General features: G+C 41.8%; 1 protein-coding gene across 2 annotated transcripts in view; it reads right to left on the bottom strand.

Annotated features, from left to right (window-relative positions):
* The window catches only part of aff1 (AF4/FMR2 family, member 1), a 33,907-nt gene extending 20,471 nt beyond the window's left edge, over window positions 1-13,436 (bottom strand). Inside the window, exons 1-3 of one of the 2 annotated variants that reach the window (XM_046868650.1) lie at window positions 13,201-13,436; window positions 6,106-6,223; window positions 2,457-3,248 (exon numbers count right to left, since the gene is read on the bottom strand). In XM_046868650.1, coding sequence (XP_046724606.1) covers window positions 2,457-3,248; window positions 6,106-6,223; window positions 13,201-13,217 — 927 coding nt within the window. In that variant the 5' untranslated portion in view covers window positions 13,218-13,436. Of the gene's footprint in view, window positions 1-2,456; window positions 3,249-6,105; window positions 6,224-9,283; window positions 9,591-13,200 lie in introns of those variants that run through there. The other variant, XM_046868651.1, reaches the window with a different exon arrangement.
* Window positions 13,437-19,892: the final 6,456 nt, after the last annotated feature.

The raw sequence follows: 19,892 nt of genomic DNA on the forward strand, positions 1-19,892 counted from the left end.
ACACGAATAAGAGTTTTGTAGAAACGTCAAGGCGAGTGACACAAACTACGAGGCTTGTATGCAGAAACGACAAGGTACAAACAAGGTCTGTAACGTAGAAATGAAGAGGCATGTTACCTAGAAACTATGAGACACATTATGCAGAAACTACGAGGCACAAACAAGGTGCGTAACGTAGAAACGACATGGTGCGTTACGCAGAAACAATGAGGCACGTTACCTAGAAACTACGAGGCACGTTATGCAGAAATTATGAGGCACAACAAGGTGCGTAACGTAAAAACGGCGAGGCACGTTATGCAGAAACTACAAGGCACAAACAAGGTGCGTAACGTGGAAACAACGAGGCACATTACCTAGAAACTACGAGGCACATTACCTAGTAACAACGAGGCACATTACCTAGAAACTACGAGGCATATTTTGCAGAAACTACAAGGCACAAACAAGGTGCGTAACGTAAAACGGCGAGGCACGTTATCTAGAAACCACGAGGCACATTACCTAGAAACTACGAGGCATATTTTGCAGAAACTACAAGGCACAAACAAGGTACGTAACGTGGAAACAACGAGGCACATTACCTAGAAACTACGAGGCACGTTATCCAGAAACTACGAGGCACGTTATGCAGAAACTATGAGGCACAACAAGGTGCGTAACGTAAAAACGACGAGGCATGTTATCTAGAAACTACGAGGCACATTATGCGGAAACTACAAGGCACAAACAAGGTGCGTAATGTGGAAACAACGAGGCACATTACCTAGTAACAACGAGGCACATTACCTAGTAACAACGAGGCACATTACCTAGAAACTACGAGGCACATTTTGCAGAAACTACAAGGCACAAACAAGGTATGTAACATGGAAACAACGAGGCACATTACCTAGAAACTACGAGGCACATTATCCAGAAACTACGAGGCACGTTATCTAGAAACTACGAGGCACGTTATGCAGAAACTACAAGGCACAAACAAGGTGCGTAACGTGGAAACGATGAGGCACATTATGCAGAAAACTACGAGGCACAAACAAGGTGCGTTACGTAAAATTAGTCACGAAAGGTGCGTTTTTTCTTTCATTCATCACCCGTGTATTTGATGCTGCAATGAAATATAGCACAAAGTTAATTCACGCAATCGTCACGTCATCACATACACACCCTCACGCTGGATGTCTGAACTTATAAAGACCCGGTTGTGGGTTTTTGCTGAGGCGCTTCTGCAAACACGTCTCACTTTGAAAAACATCTCACTAGTTTGAGAAACGACTCCTGGCTGAGATGGACATGGGCTTAAAAAGTCTGATCCAATAAACTCATATATACACACACACACACACACACACACGAGACAAGCGAGAGACGGAACATTACAGCTGGGAAAATAAATCCCTGATGCTCCAGATGAGCTTTTGTGTGTGTGTGTGTGTGTGTGTGTGCGCGCGCGTCTGGTTTTTTTTTTTTTTCCATGAGATCCGGGAATCCGTTGTGTTCTGCTCTTCATCTTTTGAGGACAATTAAAGTAAGACTACATGAGCTGCAGCCCTTTAACATCTGCAACCTGCTGAAGATCACGTCATGTTCCTGTCATACAGCTGAGGAGAAAACAAGACACTGATACAGGAAGTGATGCATCTAGAAGAGTGTAAACACCGAGCTACAGGAGCATGGAGATCTTTAACTAGAGCTCGGTGACACCTCAGAGAGAAAGAGAGAGAGATAACGAAGTATGAGTGTGTGTCTCTCTGACCTAGATTAACAGGAGCAGCTGGAAAACTCTCTCTCTGTTTAGAATTATATTATATGACTGGTGACACGTGAGCCGCTGTTACCAACTAGCGCTCAGAGGTCACGACCTCGGAGTCAGACTTCTGAGCTTTTTAAAATCAATACCATTCTGTAAGTGCTGTGGAACGCTCGGAGAAATCCCGGCCAGACGGATATAATTGAATAATAATAATAATAGTATCGCAAAAAAAAAAAGATTGCGATACAGATTAAGACCTGATAATCGCTCAGTTCCCAATATCACGACAAAACCGGCGGTACGGCAGCGCGTGAATTTGTAAATGCTTGCGAGGACCTGCCCTTTCGTTTTCCTGTCCTGAGGACGAACAACCGGGTCGTAATTTAATTATGTTCATATGCAGCAGACAAATCTGATTAACCCGCGGCAATGCCGAGTCTTCCCAAATGGCCACTTCAAACCATAACTACCGACTGCGAAGGAAATTCAGACAGGATACAACTATGGATACGTTTAGGAAGTTCCAAACTGACAAGCATGAAATGTAGTAAGGTAACTTGAGACTAACTCGGCCTTGCATTCCACACATACTTTACATTCTTGGGAAGCTGAAAGCCACAATAAATCAGTAACAACTCTCAAAAGTAAAGCTTTCAAACAAAGCAGATGGAAAAAAACAAACAAATAAAAAAATGCTCACCTCCACGGACTGTGAGGGGATCTTCAGCGGAGGAAGGTTCGGTTTGCCTACGCTCTTCAGATCCGACAAGTTTTCGTGATAGTCGCTGCGTGGGGGTTTTAGATCCGGGGATTCGCTGGTGACCTGGTCAGGTCCATCCATGGGTCGGACCAAAGCCATGGGCTTCCGAGAGTTGGCCAAGTTGGGCTTGGAAGAAAGCGGAAGGGAGAAGGTCTGGGTAGCCGGAATCGGAGCCTCGCTGCTCAAGTGGGACGTTTCCTTTTGTGTCTCCTCTAAATTAGTCCTTCCGGAAGACCTTTCGCACTGAGGGGAAAGCGAGTGCCGCTTGCCATCGTTGTCTTCATCCATGTCCTGATCAAAATCACTGGACTCGCTGGAATGTAAAGGGGACAAAGGTTCTGCGGGTGGTGAAAGGTCCGGAAGTATGGCTGGTAGGGTCGAGTAGTTCCTCAAGTCAGACCAGGAGTCTGTTTTCACTTGGAGGGATTTAACAGGAATTTCTTTGCTCTGGATGGAGATGGAGTTGCCCGGGAGAGGGAACTTCTTCGAAGGCTGAGGTGGGCCGTGACCCGAGTGGACTTGTTTAGTGCTTCCGTAGGACGACGAACTCTGGAATGAGGGATCCGTTTTATCCTTGTGCATGGGGAGCCCCGAATGTCCGTATGATGACGATAATGATGATGAAGAAAGGGGTCGATCCCTGGTGGCCCCATCATACTGCAAGTTGTTCCCGTCCTCGTAATTACCGAGCATCCTCTGGATGCGGCTGGAGAGTTCATCGCCATTGATTTTCTAGGTAAAGAAAGACAAAAGTTCAGCGTAAGCATAACCTCTGTGTGCAAGTTTCTACACAGAGGAATGCTTCATCAGTGTTCTCAACTACAAGTGTGTGAATGTTAGCGTCTCGCTTCTGTCGGGAAAACCTGCAATACTACTTACGTTTAGTCAACAACACGCAAAAACTAATATTTAAAAGTCAAATATTTATTTACTTTTACTAATATTTCAAACGTATATATATTTTAATTACTCGAGTATTCGTGTAAATACCGCGGAAACCTTTGTGACTGAACGAGACTCTGGTTAACACACAAGAATTCGACGCTTCTGCAACGTAGCTGTGCGACTGGCAATAAACGTGAAACTTGACCAGTTGATAAATAACCAGTGTCAATGTATTGATCTTTCTGGAAAAGTATCACAATTACTACCGCGCAAAATATTCTGATTCTTCCGGAAATAATTGCAGAAAGCACCACTCACATTTTTTTCAGGGAATTACCCTCTTCTAGTTTTATTTAATTTACGCCAGTTTACGCTACTTAATTTGTATAAACAAAATAAAAAAAAGTATATTACATTAATTAGATTTATTCTATTTTATTTAAACCCAGCAGGAATTTTATTTAAAATGTTTGAACTGTTGTTCACAAATGTTAATAATACTAATAATAATAAACAATCAATTTTAATGCAGTTTCGCTTAACTTCTCCCAAACTGTACCGAAATTGAACCAAACCGTGACTTAAAAAAAATTCAATAAAACGGAGGTACGTACCAAACCGTGAGTCCTGTTTAGCGTTAACCCTCTCGCACCATGAGTCAGTCATTGTTTATGGCATCCAGCTAATCTGCCCTAGCTTGTGCAACTTGGGGACTCACAGAAAAGGACATCATATTCCCAGGTTTCAAACCCCCGAGGGTTTATACGCTACAATTATCGCAGCTAACAACGTCCTGTACTTTCAACAATCAGATCTCAGCAGAACATCCTTATCTACCATCTTCACACTGTGTGTGTCATGAAACGTCTTTTTCAGAATTTAGCGACAGGCCCGGATGTCTGCTGAAGATTTAGAGCACAAAGTAGCAATAAAACCTCTGGTGTTGCAGGAATACGGTAAAGTGAATTGTGGTATGGAAATGAAGGCTAACGTAGCATGAACGTTTATACCGAATTGCTGACACGTGCAGAGTGATTTGAAGGGTTTAAAGTGGAAACGCAACTGTTGCCCACAGGCCACTGAAGTACGCTGGAGTGCGCTAACGACGTTTGAAAGGCAGGTTGCTCTGACGGCACGGGAAGGGAAGAGTAAACACAGCTGACTGTTTCTCAGGTTTTGAATGGATCAGTGTTTGGTTTGCACCAGCTCTTTTTTTTCCGTTTTGTGGTTTTAGGCGGTTTGGAAAATTCTTCATCTTCTTGTTCTTCATTTATTCGTTTGCAGAAAAAAGGTACAAAGACGTCAGACAGGGTACAGCTAAACAATTAAGGGTACAGGGTTTTTATTTTAAAAGGGGATTTAAACCTATGACCATGTGTTGACCAGATACTACTGCAATTGTTGAGCCCTTGAACAGGCCTTATAACCCTCCTTGATCCAGTGTTGAGGTCCAGGGACCAGGCTAGACCCAGTTCTCTGAGAATTCCAGTGTAGTGTACAAGATAAGACACTATTCTTCTTTGGAATGTCCAATCAATCCAATCCAATGTATGCATGTTAAGGCAATAACACATTATGCATATATTGCATTAAAATCACACATTGTCTGGAATATATCCAACACCCCCACCGCCTTGCTTCAATTTCTTTTCTTTTTTTTTTTTAGGACTTCTCATGAGACACAGATGATCATCTCCATCGCATTTTCTTTCCCCACTTTCACTAATACACTCCAATGTATCTCTCAGACACTAAATAAGACGGAAAGGAAAAAAAAAAGCCATCATCTTTCACCATCTCATCTCTCCCACACTGCTCCTTTCTTCCTCCCCACCGCCTCCTGTTCTCCAAAGAGCCTAATTATCTGCCGTAGCCAGATAACGAGCTGTGGGAGCAGATGGGTGTCTGATGGGAGTTGGAGAGAAGACAGACGGTTCAGCATCCTACTTTTACGAGGGAAAAAAAAAAAATAAAATAAGCACCCTCACCTTACATCCCTTCTGCATCTGCCTCTCTCTCTCTCTCTCTCTCTCTCTCTCTCTCGAGAAAATCTGCCAGTCATTCAATCCTCGATCTCGTCCCGAAGCCCTGACAGAGAGGCTCCAAGGGGCCTCATTAAAAAACCTCGCTTTTTGCGTGTCCGTGTTCAATCTCAACCAGAGGAACCCTCAGGGCTTTCCAGTCCACATCCACAGATGTCAGACAGACTTGGAGATTTTTGAAATTAACAGCAAATTAACCTGCATCCTGAAATGGACATACTTCTGGTAAAACCTCTGGAGAAACCTCTGGAGGAACAGAGTTGGTTCAGCAACTATTCTACATCTGGATCTACACGTCCTTTGTTTCCCTCTGAGCAAACATCTATAATTTATGGACTTTGGATCACAAAAGTCTCGACTGAGCTCTAAGGAGAAGCGTGAGATTCCCGGGGTAGGAACAAAAATCTTCTGTAGCCTCTAACCACAATCGAGAGAGATAATTCGCCTGGTATAATATTAGCTTCCAATTCAACCATCTCAGTTAACAAATGGCAAAACACGAGTCTGCAGCAGAAAGAAATACGCTTTTTTTGGGAGATAGCATTTGGTTGCAGGCGGGACGTTATCTAGCTAACATCTAAAAAACAACCTAGCATTCTTCTCAAGAAAATACATTTCGTACTTCTCCAAAACCAATAAACCCATAACGGAGGAATGTTCACCTTGTAAGGCTCACCGAAGAGCGGCACGCTCTCCTGGTACAGCTCCTTATCCTGCAGGGCCTCCTGGTTCCTCCGCTCCCATTCTTTCCTCCGCAGGATGTCCAGTTCTTCGCGGACGCTACGTACACCCCGACAACAAAAAAAGAAAAAAATATGAAATGTGTTAGACAAACACAGGAAGATAAGAGAGACAACAAACTTACTCGGTTTCAAGATCTTTCACACGTAACGCATATAAAACTAAAGGTCGACCGGTTTTCCCCATAGCTAGGTTTAATCGTGCTTGTTGATACCATCAACCCATATTACTGGCAAAACTGATTAATCGGTCGGGCTCTAATTTTTTTAGGTGTGCCATATCCAGACTATTTGTAACAGAGTTAACAGAATCGAGCGTGAACTGAAAACTCTCTGAAGCCCTCGACTCAACAGGAAGTGAGCAAGAATGGCACAACAGAATATTGCTTACGAATCCTGATGATGCAACAAGCCAACCATAGCAGAGATACAAGCAAGTTAACGTGACCGTACGCTACGTGCTGGAGGGACAGGGTTAAGTGGCCGACTTCAGACCGGCTTCGAAAACATGAACCAGCTGGTGAAGGAGAAACCTGGCAGAAGATGAACATTTCCTTACAATCAGCCCAATCAGAAAATACACTGTACTCCAAAAAGTATTGAAGGACCCATCTTTTCCAGGCGTAAGTGGTTCATACCAAAACTGTTTTTCTCTTCCGTTGAACTAGGAAACCTAAACCTGGTCCAGCCAGCTCCATCAAGATCTGCTTTCCATGGCTTGGAGTAGAAGATCCCCTGATGTAGAGCTCAAACGCTATTAAACATGATGAATGTGAACGCTGACTGCACCCCAGTTCTCCTCACCACATCTCACCTACATCAGTACCTGACTTTACTAACACCCTTGTGGCTTAATGAATCTCCACAAAATCTAGTGGAACATCTTGCCAGAAGAGTGGAGCTCATTAGAACAGAAAAAAAAGACAAAAAGCGATCCGAAGCATCTCATTCAGATCTTAACACACTGCTCTCCATTCCATTAACATTCTCCTTGAATCTAAACCACTTTGTTTACCACTGGATGAAGACCAACTTCATGACTAAACGTTAATAAAATCCAGAAGCAGAAAAACATCGCACATTTATGCTAAAAGACGTGTCTCCTCACCTCTGGTGTACATGACAAGAACGACCATTTGCTGGTTTTGTCCAGCGAGATGGAGGACAAAAGGAAAAGGCTGATATTAGCTGCGTGACCTTTTGGTGAGTCAGCGTGAGTCACTGGACGTAACGGTGAAGAAGTTACTCATGCTTCACAGACTGCCAAGTGCAATCTTTCCGCTAAAATCTCCACAGCGTGACGTCATCCAGACAAGGTCGCTCTGTAATCTCCACAGCCCTGAGACGAGAGTCTAGTGAGAGTAAAAGAACTCTGGAACCAGTGAATAAGGAGAATCTCAAAGCCAAAGGCTTTTCTGAAGGTTTGCAGACAAACACAAGCATATCGTGTTTATTTCTGCTGCTTTATTGGACAATCTGTCACCCGTATTTGCCCAAGCTCAGGGCTTCAGGGTGGAGAGAAGAGGGTAGGTTTGATGTAAGCAAACGGTCCTCCAGGGACTGCAGTAACACAACATGCAACATCTGGCACTGAATTATTGCACCTGGCACCGGGCCAGATGTGGAGCACCGATCTGTTTAAACAAAACTGCAGAATCTATAACTTTATAGGTAATCTATTAAAAAAATCCTGTATGCAGCATTTGCAGGGATGAAGAATTTTCTGGTTTCAAGCTCAAAAGTGTGCAGGGTGTGGGGTCGGGCGATATATTGTTACCATATCGATATATCGTGACAAATGCAGATTGTGGAGTCAAGCAATACATTGCCATGATATCGATATTGTGATAAATGCAGAGTGTGAGGGCGGACGATATATTGCTAGAATATCAATATAGTGGTAAATGCAGGTTGCGAAGTTGGACGATTAACTGCTGCGATATCAATATAACACTAAAACCAGTGTGGCATCGGGCGATATATCGTTACTATATCAATATCGTGATAAATGCAGAGTGTGAAGTCGAGCGATATATCGTTTCCTCGATCAGATCGTAAAAAATGCACAGCATGAGGTCGGGCAGTATACTATTATAATATTATTTTCATGGTAAATGTAGATTGTGGGGTCGGGGCGATATATCGTTATAATTTCAATACTGCAATGAATGATATTGTAAAACGCCATACTGAAATATCGTTGGCATGGTGATTGTTTTATTCACAAATGGAACGGTGCTGAACCTCAAACAAAACACTCGGTCGGCAACCTCGGCAATGGCTGCCATGGCAACCGAAGAGCTCATGTGCGACGAGTCCCGGAAAGGAGCATTCGTTAATCACACACAGAGGAACACGTGGAGAAGTCTGGAACGTGACCCCTGCTTTCCATCTTCACCCTGAGAGACCTCACACTCCTTCTCCTTTATTTACACTCACTCTCCCCCCTTTTCTTTCTATCTCTCCATTTCCCTCCCCCTTCGTTGCTGCAGTGGAGCGGCAGGAGGGCCGTAACTCCGGGTGTAATGGAGAACATCTCACCAGGCTGCTGCGTGTTTCTCTCTGTGGTCTCAGATCCTTCAGCGGTCAGAGATCCCACGCTCACCTTAACCTCATGCAAGCTGTTTAAGCTAGTTTAGCTACCATGTAGTTGTTAGTTTGGCTAAATAAGCTAATTTAGCTACCATGTAGTCGCTAACTTGGCTAATTTAGCTACTATGTGGTCGCTAGTTTAAGTAGCTAAAGTAGATCAATTAAGTAACTAGCGTTAGCCAGGATTAGTGTTAAGTGCTACTTCCTGAATAAAGTCGTCTTCGCCCCGTCACGTTCACGTCTCCCTGCACTGATACTCACACAGACATGCAGGTCTGGACGTGTCACAGAGAAATAATACAAGATATGAAATCATCACACACACACACACACACACACACACACACACACACACACACACACACACAAAGACATTATTCAAATAACACATGAGAGGTGTGTTTGTGTGTGTGTGGGGCAGCACAAAGATGTAAATCTGAGAACTCAGAGTTTCAAAATCCATAAAATAAATAAATAAATATGAAAAAACGAAGACGCTGTGCTGGACCTTCAAACATGGTGTTCTGGACGGCAAAGACGCTGTGCTGGACGTAGAAGACCTCATACAGATAGAAGACCTCTTGCTGGACACTGCAGATGTGATGCTGGACAGTAGAAACGCTGTAGTGGACGATCGAAGACGACATGCTTCACGGTGAAGATGGTGTGCCAGATGTCGAAGACGTCACTTCGGACATCAAAGACGTCAATCTGGATGCCGAAGATGCCGTGCTGGACGTTGAAGACGTGCTGCACTGGATGTTGTGGTGTTTGTGGAAGTTTCAGCTACATCCTATTACAGACTGGCCGTAGTTACTGCGACTGCAGAACGTACTCAAGTTCAGGACATTCTGTCTCCATCACAGTGGGAGGGAGGAAGGGAGGGAGTGTGTGTTCCGTGACTAAGTGTGTGTGTGTGTGCGTGTGTGCATGTCTGAATGTGTATGTGCCAAAGCACAGCAGTAAAACATTACAAATAAGTATTTCATTTTCATCTTAGAGAACTGGGTCAAAAAAAACTGTTTGTGCGTTTTTTCTGTCTCTCACACACACACACACACACACACACACTTTTCCCGATTAATGTTCCTCCCAAATAGCGTTCCCTTTCACCAAAGCAACAATTTATTCATATGTTGATTTTTATCCATTTATAGTTACCTTCCTTAAACGTAGCATTGTCACGTCACAGTGTTACAGTGCTCTGATGGTGGAGATCCCCAGTATACTCCTGATCCCCAGTATAACCACGAATGGAACGTAAGGTGCACATGGTTACTATAGAAACAATAATGCACGGCGCTCATGCTCTAAAAAATCAGAAACTGAGATCTGACCAATCAGGACGAAGATATCAGGAGTGCTGTGATGCGAGCAGGCCGAACCGGATCGGTCCGAATGAGTCAGGATACTTCGTTCTCTCTGTGTGTGTGTGTGTGTGTGTGTGTGTGTGTGTGAACACGATCTCGTGTTTTTCCGACGCAAAAGCTCAAAAAAGCTCATTGTTAATCCTGAGCCGGGCATGTAATCCAATACAAACCCCACACACACACACACACGCGCTCACACACACACACACTCCAACACCCCGCTCGATCGGTCCAGGTGCACCGTTTGTCCGCTCACCTCAGCCTTTTTCAGGAATAAAAGATTAGCCAATCGCGTGCAAGGTCACAGAGAGGTCGAGCTGCAGCCAAGTGTGGCTTTTAGCAGCCAAACGAAACATTTCCCTCACACACACACACACACCAAACAGCACTTTTAGAAGAGGAAACGCAAGTCTAACCTTTTTTTTATTTTCAAATTTTTGGTTGAAAGAAATTACAAACAGGTCGTTACTTGACATCGCGACACCTCGTAACTCCGACTTAGAAAAACAAAACAAATAACTCGCAGTACTTTAAATCAACATGGCCGCCTGAAGTGTCCACAGTAAACACAGTGGCTCTGGAAAACTGGTACAAAGCTCTGAAACTGGAGACTCCTTGCCTGAGGGGGACATTTACATAAAAATCAATCAGGTGTTTAGTTTCGGTAAACTGTAGCCACATGTTTCGCTAATTAAGCGTCAGTCTACCAGTAGTTTAGCTCATTTACCTACCATGTAGTCGCTAGTTTAGCCACCATGTAAGCATAGTTTAGCTAGGTAAGCTAGTCTACCATTCTACTACCCACACACACACACACACACACACACACACACACACACTGCATTTCTTTCCTTAAATAATAATCAGCGTATCATTCACAAGAAAAAAAGTCCCTAATAAAAATTTTAAAAAAGGATAGAATTATAATAATAAAAAGGACCATAAGAGTGAAATCACACACATTTATAAGAAAAATAGAAATAAATCCTGGAATAAATCACTCAAATGCCATTTCAACACTCCTGAGCATGCATAACTAGGACGACTGGGAAAAATAAATAATATATTTCACTCTTTGCCCTTTATCAGTGATACACTATGAAGGAAAAAAAAGCCGAGTCGTGTGTTTTGGTTGTTGCCCAACGCTGGTGCAGCGTGTGGGACGTGGGCCGAGTTCACCAGCTGCATATTACAACACCGTCACATAACATTAAGACCACCTGCCTAATATCGTGTTGGTGAAACAGTCGTGACCCGTCGAGCAGCAACACCAATAACTTCAGAAACTCGTCTGTTGGATCAGAACCACACGGACCAGGAGAACATTCAGGCCAAAGAAAACAACATGTTTCAGTCAATTCCAGGTGAAGTCTAAGCTTTTTCTCACAATCAGCTACTCCAGATTTCTATCCCTGTCCTGATTGATGATCAAATCTTAGATGGTACAACAGCACATAAGCACTTGGTGTTCCGGTTTTCAGTCCGTCACTGCATTTGTTTACTGCATTTGCATTTTAAAAGAGCTCGGCCTTAAATGCCATAAAAAACCCCAGCAGAGACGACGCGAGCGATGCGTTTTAAACTCATTTGTTTACAGAAAGGATTCGAACTCGTCTGCCAAAAAGATCACATCAGAACAATTCATTTCAACTCGACCGGGTTAAACTGAGCCTTCGATCTTTTGTTATAAACATCACCAGAATACACGAGGCATCTGGAGCGTGTTAGAAGACCGATTGTGTCATCCAACCAACCGCATTCGAGAATTCCAAAGCAGTGCTTGCTATAAAAAAAATATCAATCAGATTGGAGAATTTCAGAGGAGAGCTTGCTATAGAAAATCGACCGGTGTCAACCGACCAATCAGATTCAAGGATTTCAGAGCAGAGCTTGCTATAGAAAATCAACTTGTGTCAACCAACCAATCAGATTAGAGAATTCCAAAGCAGTGCTTGCCATAAAAAAATATAATAATGAACCGGTGTCAACCGACCAATCAGATTCAAGGATTTCAGAGGAGAGCTTGCTATAGAAAATCGACCGGTGTCAACCGACCAATCAGATTCGAGGATTTCAGAGGAGAGCTTGCTATAGAAAATCGACCGGTGTCAACCGACCAATCAGATTCGAGGATTTCAGAGGAGAGCTTGCTATAGAAAATCGACCGGTGTCAACCGACCAATCAGATTCGAGGATTTCAGAGCAGAGCTTGCTATATATAATAATCACCGATGATATTCTTGTTAAGCGTTTATACTGGCGGATTAACTTTGTCAAAATTCCCTTTAGCACGACGTCTTGGATCGAGATCCAGACTCATGTTTTTAAAACATTAAAACAAACAAAAAAACAGATTACAACTTTACATTGTTGTTCATCAGACGACCACCAAAAAGACCAGAAATGAGACAATAATCTGAACCCTTGATAATCCTTTCCCTCGCTAATAATATTAATAAACTCACTAACAAACCAAATTAACAAGTGTTTGGTTCTCCAGATCTTTCTGCTCAACATGGCTTTTAAATCGAAGGCCGTCCCTAAACCCAGTCTCTTACTGCTGCATGTTTTACAACAATCTATAATTAAGCAAATACGTGATAAACAAGGTGAGATCATGTTTTAAGGTCAATCAATCAATCAATTAATTATTCAATTAAATAATTTGATGAATATATAGATATTGTATAGACACAAAAGGAACCAATCCAACAAATGTCCAGCAGGGTGTTTCTAGCTGGTTCTTCTTCTTGCCTGTGATGAACTTTGGATATATTTTGTGGTATTACTATATGATGAAGATAAATATAAGGGGATTCACACCTGTGTACACACACACACGAGCACGCGCGTGCACACACACACACATAGATAGATACATATACACACCCCGGGTGTTTTATATCACTATTAATATCTTCTGGCTGCCTCGGGTTGTTATTCAAAGGGTTTTAGGGAAGCTTGACGAAACGAGTCCAGCCATGGTCCAGCATGTCACATCTGTATAACAGCTGGATTCCTGATAAACACTGCCTAATGGATTTAAAGTACTTACCTAGACTGAGCAGCCATTAGTGCGAAGCTCCCAAAGAAAACAACAAAAAAAAAAAGCTTATGAGCCAAATTTGAAGTTGCTGATTGCCATGGAGCTTCTTGGCACGTCTCCACGCAAATCCGTCTTTTCACATCGCGCCTCGAACCGCAGATTTATTCGTTTATAGAAGCTGAAAGTCGGATTGATCGTTCATAGTTCACAACTTATTGTAGCACACCAGCTAGGAGCTTGATCCCTGGACTCACCGGGCGAAACCATCCAGGTCCTCAACCCTTCCGGGGGGAGGCCCGGGCTATCCGGGATCGTACCGATGAGAACTACACGACGTACCAACACTCGCTAATCATCTCATGCGAAACTTTTTGGACTGTCAGACTCCGTGTAACCTTTATAATACACCGCGTCTCTTTAACTGCGTCGTGTCACGTCCTAGAGCTCCAGATGTTCCCCCCTTCAAACCCGTCAAACATGGTACGGCCCGCTGGATCCTATTATGGGCATGTTATTCTGAAAGAGCGTGCCAAAATATTACAGAGGGGGGCGCGTGCGTGTGCGCGTGCGTGTGGGAACTAGAAAAGTCCTATTGAAAGAAACAAAACACTCACACACACACATACACACGCACGCTGTGACACCGTGTTGTCAGGTTTTAAACCCAAATTCTGCATTATGCGTTTGGGACCGTATGACATCAATACCAGTGATGCATTATGTTTTCTGAGTAAATATGCACGCGCCTTTTGGTGTACAAAAGTGAAAAAATTACTATTGCATTTCGATGATAATAAAACTCTTGCATGCAATTAAGTGTATTGAATGCACAATGCTTGCATGAGTTCTTCTGGTATAAAAGCAACATGGATACTCCATATGGGTGGGTGGGGGTCGGTTGGTAAGATGTTGGGGGCTTTGCCTATTATGGTTTGCTTCTGAGAGTTGAAAACGCTGATAGTCTCCACTCAGATGATTGGGTGTCGTGGTAGCTGACAAGTGTAAATAGAATCTTTACAATGTAAGCATATTGTATTAATATAGGACAAAATTATTATAATTAGACAGGCCAGAAGAGCCTTTAGAAGAATAATTTTAGTTTTGAACCCTTTGAATGCATAATTAGATTAGACTAGAACTATATTAGATTAGATTTTTTTCTTGCCACAACAATTTAAGGAATATCGAACGGTCAAATAGTCAAATTCCTTCTTCCTGGTACAGGAGCCAAATCTTGGTCACTTTTTAAAAGCGTCATGAGATGTACAAAACATTAGCTTGGCACACACACAAACAATCGCACACTCATTCACACCTAAGAGGCAATTTAGAGTCGTCCATTCACCTCCTGGTGTTTTTTGGGGGGGAGGTAACATATGCAGACAATGGTAGACAACGTGCAAAAATCTATGCTCATTATCGAATATAACTCGAGCTGCTAATTCACTGCGCACAAATGCAGTTAGATAAAGCCCACTCCTTTACAAGCTACATAAGGGATGAAGTTTACCGAGCTATGTTTATGATTGGTTTCGTGTTTTGCAGTTTGCCGACAAACGTTTTGGACTCGTTAAAAGACACTCCAGGTCACAGGACATTTGTATGTTCACAGTTATCAGGTTAGGCAGCTACATAACGTAAATGAAATACTTTTTTGCATGTTTATAAACTGAACATAACATTTATCAGCTTTCAAAAGTAACTATAGGTTAAGTGCACAAATGTCATGCAAGGGATCTGTGCAGCAAATCAGGCAGTACCAGCTGTAATTAAGGCCAAACGGCTACCATCTTGGGCATGCTGATAAAAGAGCTACACAGCATAAATACACTATTTGGACAGAAGTTTGTGGACACTTGACCATACGATTTTGTGTAGATTCAATCAGCCACAAGGGTGTTAGTAAAGTCAGGTACGGATGCAGGTTAGGAGGCCTGGGGTGCTGGAACAGGTCATGCTGGAACAGGTTTTGGGTCTCCTAGTTCAAGTGAAGAAAGAATTTCATGCTCCTGCATCCAAAGACGTCCAACTGTGTGCCTCCAACTCAGATGTCCACACACGTTTGTGTACATACATACTTTTACAATACAAATGTAAGTAAATGTAAAGGGAAAGCACCAATGTGTCCGTTTACAGTCAAGTATCTTATATCATGTGATTATATTAAAGTTTCAAGCGCACATCATTAACAACCAACAGAACACATGACACACACACACACACACACACACACACACACACACACACACACCCCGACTGTTTTCGAAATCCTAACAGAACAGCGATGGAACCGCAGCGTGGCCTGCTGAGGCATTGTTTTGAAAACCCAGCCGTATTTCACATGATCCTTTCCTGCAGTTTAATTGTGCTGTGTTGACAAAGGTCTGGAACAGATAAAAAGCACAGCTCTTAGGGAGGCAAAGTCCATGGACGCCTGGCACGTAAGAGGGAACAGGTACACTCGCTCCGAGTCAACATGTTCCTCACAACTTCACATTCCGCCGTGATCCGGATACACACTGCCGATTCACGTGTGTGTGTGTGTTTTTATTGATTTGTAACAACTCCACACCCAGTTAAACCCCCAGCCCAAAGCTATACACTACAGCGGGGGGTGTTTTCTTGATTTAACTACAGCTAATTTATCAATTCATGAATTTAATTGGAAGACAAACACTAGTTTGTAGTCCTATTGAGATTTAGGGTCCGTGTTTGATGGTTATAATGTCTCGGTTTTAGTTATTATGCATATTAATGAGTTGGATCGGTACCAAGCAATTGCAGTTGGCGGAAGATAATGTACTTAAGTACAGTAAGTAGCTTTTTTTTTTTACGTATCTCTAAAGTATTTCCATTTATGGAGACTTTTACTGTAACTTCAACACCAAAATTGTACTTTTTACTCAACTACATGTAGCAAAATCAGTCGTTTCTTTTTATTAACGAGAATAAAAACGTAACTGGTGAAACACGCAGCGAGTCACCAATCAGGATCGAGCGCACGCTCTGTTTTACACGTGTTCTGATCGACGCTTGGTGCATCTACTGATCACCAACATACAGTTCAGCATCAGTTCAACATCAAGCAGAATATTTAGGAATAAATGATGAAGAAACTCCAGACTCGAACTCACCACAACACACGTGACCTCATTTACACGTTTTATTGAAGTAGTTAAAAAAAGAAGGTTTTGTGTTCATGATGATTGTAATAGACATCAATTAGTGTTTGAGTCTTTGATATCATTCTATTAATAGATCAGTGTGCTGAGAGTCACATTCGAGTCACATAAACTGAGGTGATTAAGCATTGACTTGTTTTGGTTCAACATTACATTCTGAAATGATCTTCTGGAGTTCTTTTTAATCAAAAACCACTCGCTGCTGCTCAGGATGGTTCCACACTAGAAAGATCCATGATGTTACTGTGAAGGGTGAACCGTGAACTGTGAGGTTTGGACTGTAATTAACAGTTTCAGAGCTGCGACTGAGACTCTAACATCCATCAATGAACCCCAACATTGAACTTCTGTTAAATTAATGGACATTCGTTGTTGAGGATAAACATGAGGTTGCCCGTCTAAGTCTGGTTCCTCTCAAGGTTTCTTCTTCATGAAGTCTGTTTTGCTCAATTGGGATCAACTTATAGGAAACTAATCTTTGATGGTAAAATGTATATATTTGCAATCTGTTTGTTTCTTTAACGCTGATGTTTGTTAAAAGCGCTCTACAAATCGAACTGATCTTAATTTATTATTGTGTTTGCTGGTCCTTAATGATGGCAGTGATTAGGAATAACAACAGACTGTGTACGTTGTATATGTGAGTGTGTGTGTGTGTGTGTGTGTGTGTGTGTGTAGGCTTCTTTTAGATCTCGTAATCCTCATCTTTCTTCACATCCCCTCATGCAGCTCAGCTCAGAGTCTCAAATCCTGACTCTTCCAGGCCTGGAGCCAGCCTTAGCATACACAAGCAGCTTGATAGAGAGAGAGAGTGTGTGTGTGTGTGTGTGTGTGTGTGAGTAGAAGAAAGAGAGATTAGCCGTCCACTTCACAGACGCATTGGCGTTGGGGTGAATCAAGGGTGAAGAAAAGCTTCATGCAGAACGTTCCTTGCCTGAGAAAGGAACCGATGTAGTATCAGAAGATCGAGTTAACACCAAAACCACAGAAACAAAAATCTCTATAGCTGGAGCATGAAGTCTTCAGATCGAGATCTTTGCAGACAGGTTTCAGATCAGACCTTAGGAGAACATCTCACCAAGATTTGCTTTACATGGGTTGTACATGGGTGGAAGATCTCATGCTATAGAGCTGCGAAGATGAAGAATGTGAACGCTGACTGCACCCCAGACCTTCTCACCTCACCTACATCACTACTTGACTTTACTCACACCCTTGTGGCTGAATGGATCTTCACAAATCTCTACAAAATCGTGTGAAACATCTTCCCAGAAGAATGGACATCAGATCAGCTGTGACATGGGGATGATATTGAAAGTGTTTTGTTTAACTGATAAGAAGCAAAAATAACCCCCAGAAATGTCAATTTTTAGGTTTTTGTTGCAAACTGAAGACTAATGAGGGCACTTCCTGTGGGCAACAGAACAAAATAAAAGTTGCTGCAGTCAACTGATGCCTTAATATACATATTGCATAGGAGGGAGAGGAAAGTCCTGCTGAGAGAGACAACTTCATATACTACACACACACACACACACACACACACACACCCCTCACATTTTAGCATAAATTATATTTTTTCTTCTCAAGGGACAATCCTTTAGAAATAAAACTGTCCTCTGAAAACAACTCAACAAACAGCCATTATTGTCTAAATAAAATCTCAACAAAAGTGAGTAATTATGTAGTCATATACGACTGATTTCCTCCCAAATTACTCTCCAGAATAGTGTAGAAATCATAGAGAAATATAGCTGTATATTCAGATTTGACCACTAGGGGGCAGCACGGTCATTCGCAGACATTAACAATGGCGGAACAGGTAACAACAGTTAGAATGAAATGCGATCGAATTACTATTTTTTTTTTTAATCTTAATGTGATGTTCAGAAAGATGCTAAGGATAAAAAAACCTGTAAAAGTAAAAAATAAATAAATAAAACCCACACCATTGCCATTAATGAGATAAAGACATGGGGCCGATGTAGGTTTGGGTTTTACATTGCTGAAAAATTATAGCGATATTAAAGTTTATACAGACATTTTTAACCAATTGGATTGGATTGGATTTGCTAAGTGTCTGTATTAACACTTTATTCCGTTCGCCTTGACTTGATGTATTTTAAACACATTTTGAGTCAGTAAAAGAATGACTTCGATTAAAAATTGATTGCAGTCCTGTAACCAATCAAGAGCCACCTTTCCTCTCAACCTTGATGTGTGACCCTACATTTACATTTACGGTACTTAGCAGACACCCGTATCCAGAGACAACTGAGCAGTTGAGGATTAAGGGCACGATCGAGGGCCCAGCAGTAGTATCTTGGTGGTGCTGGGATTTGAACTAATGACCTTCCGATCCACAATCTGATGCCTTAACCACTGATCTCCCCTCTATTTACCTGTTTACTTAGAAGGGCTTAATGCTTAATAAATAAAGTGTTATTGTTTTTATAAGTGATATAAAATGATTTAACATGTTTTGATGCAGATCATTTTACTGTTGAATATTTGCATGAACTATTCAAAGGATCATCAAAGGATGATTTGTTCCAGTTATTCTACTTACTCTACTACTGCTTTTATATGAAAATAATCACACTGATACAATTATCCAGAGCAACATACAATTTATGGTTAAGGGCCTCCCTCAAGGGCCACACCGTCGCAGATTTTTGTTGCTGGGATTTGAAATTATGACCTTCTGAACAGAAGTCCAACGTCTTCACCACCTGCTTTCATAGGACATGAATTACCTTTACATTGATAAATTCAGAGCAACTTACGATTTCTCTCCTTTACACAACAACCTTCTCTTTCTGATTTCTTCAATTCTTGATTTTTCTTTGCAAAAAAATTAAAAAATTATAATTTTCTTTAAATATTTAACAAACCAGTCTCCTGATAGTACAATATACAAACATATTTATTGTGATCTGGACTGGCAAATAAAGAGTACATCATAGATTATATAGACAATAAGGTATAGAAACAAATCTTAACACACAAACACACACACACACACACACACACACACACACACACACACACACGCTGAAACCTCATATTTTTCTTGACTGTTTTACATAAACCAGAGTCAAAGATCAAATTAACTGGGAATAAAAATGCACGAACAGCAAAATGTCTTTCAGAGCAATAAGCATTACTTCACATATACTGTATATCAAAATATATATATTTCAATAAAGCTCACACACAATGCAAATAGAAGGTCTTATAGCCTCCGGTTAGCTTATTTCCCTCGGTTGTTGTGTCCTATTCCATAAAAAAACGATCTTTTCTTATCCTTTTGAAGTCCGACTATATTCTTTGGAAAAGTCTAGAGCCTGTGGTTATGATCTGTAGCTTTAAATGCAGTGTATCTCCAAAAATAATGATAAAAATACTGTATAATCCGCTTGAAGATGAACACAGTGTGGCCTCCTGATACGAGGCGACACGAATGGTTTGTATATGTACACAGCGCTCATAACGCTCTCATAACGAGATCTCGACCGC

Source organism: Silurus meridionalis, chromosome 15, assembly GCF_014805685.1.
Source record: "Silurus meridionalis isolate SWU-2019-XX chromosome 15, ASM1480568v1, whole genome shotgun sequence".
Classification (NCBI taxonomy): domain Eukaryota; kingdom Metazoa; phylum Chordata; class Actinopteri; order Siluriformes; family Siluridae; genus Silurus; species Silurus meridionalis.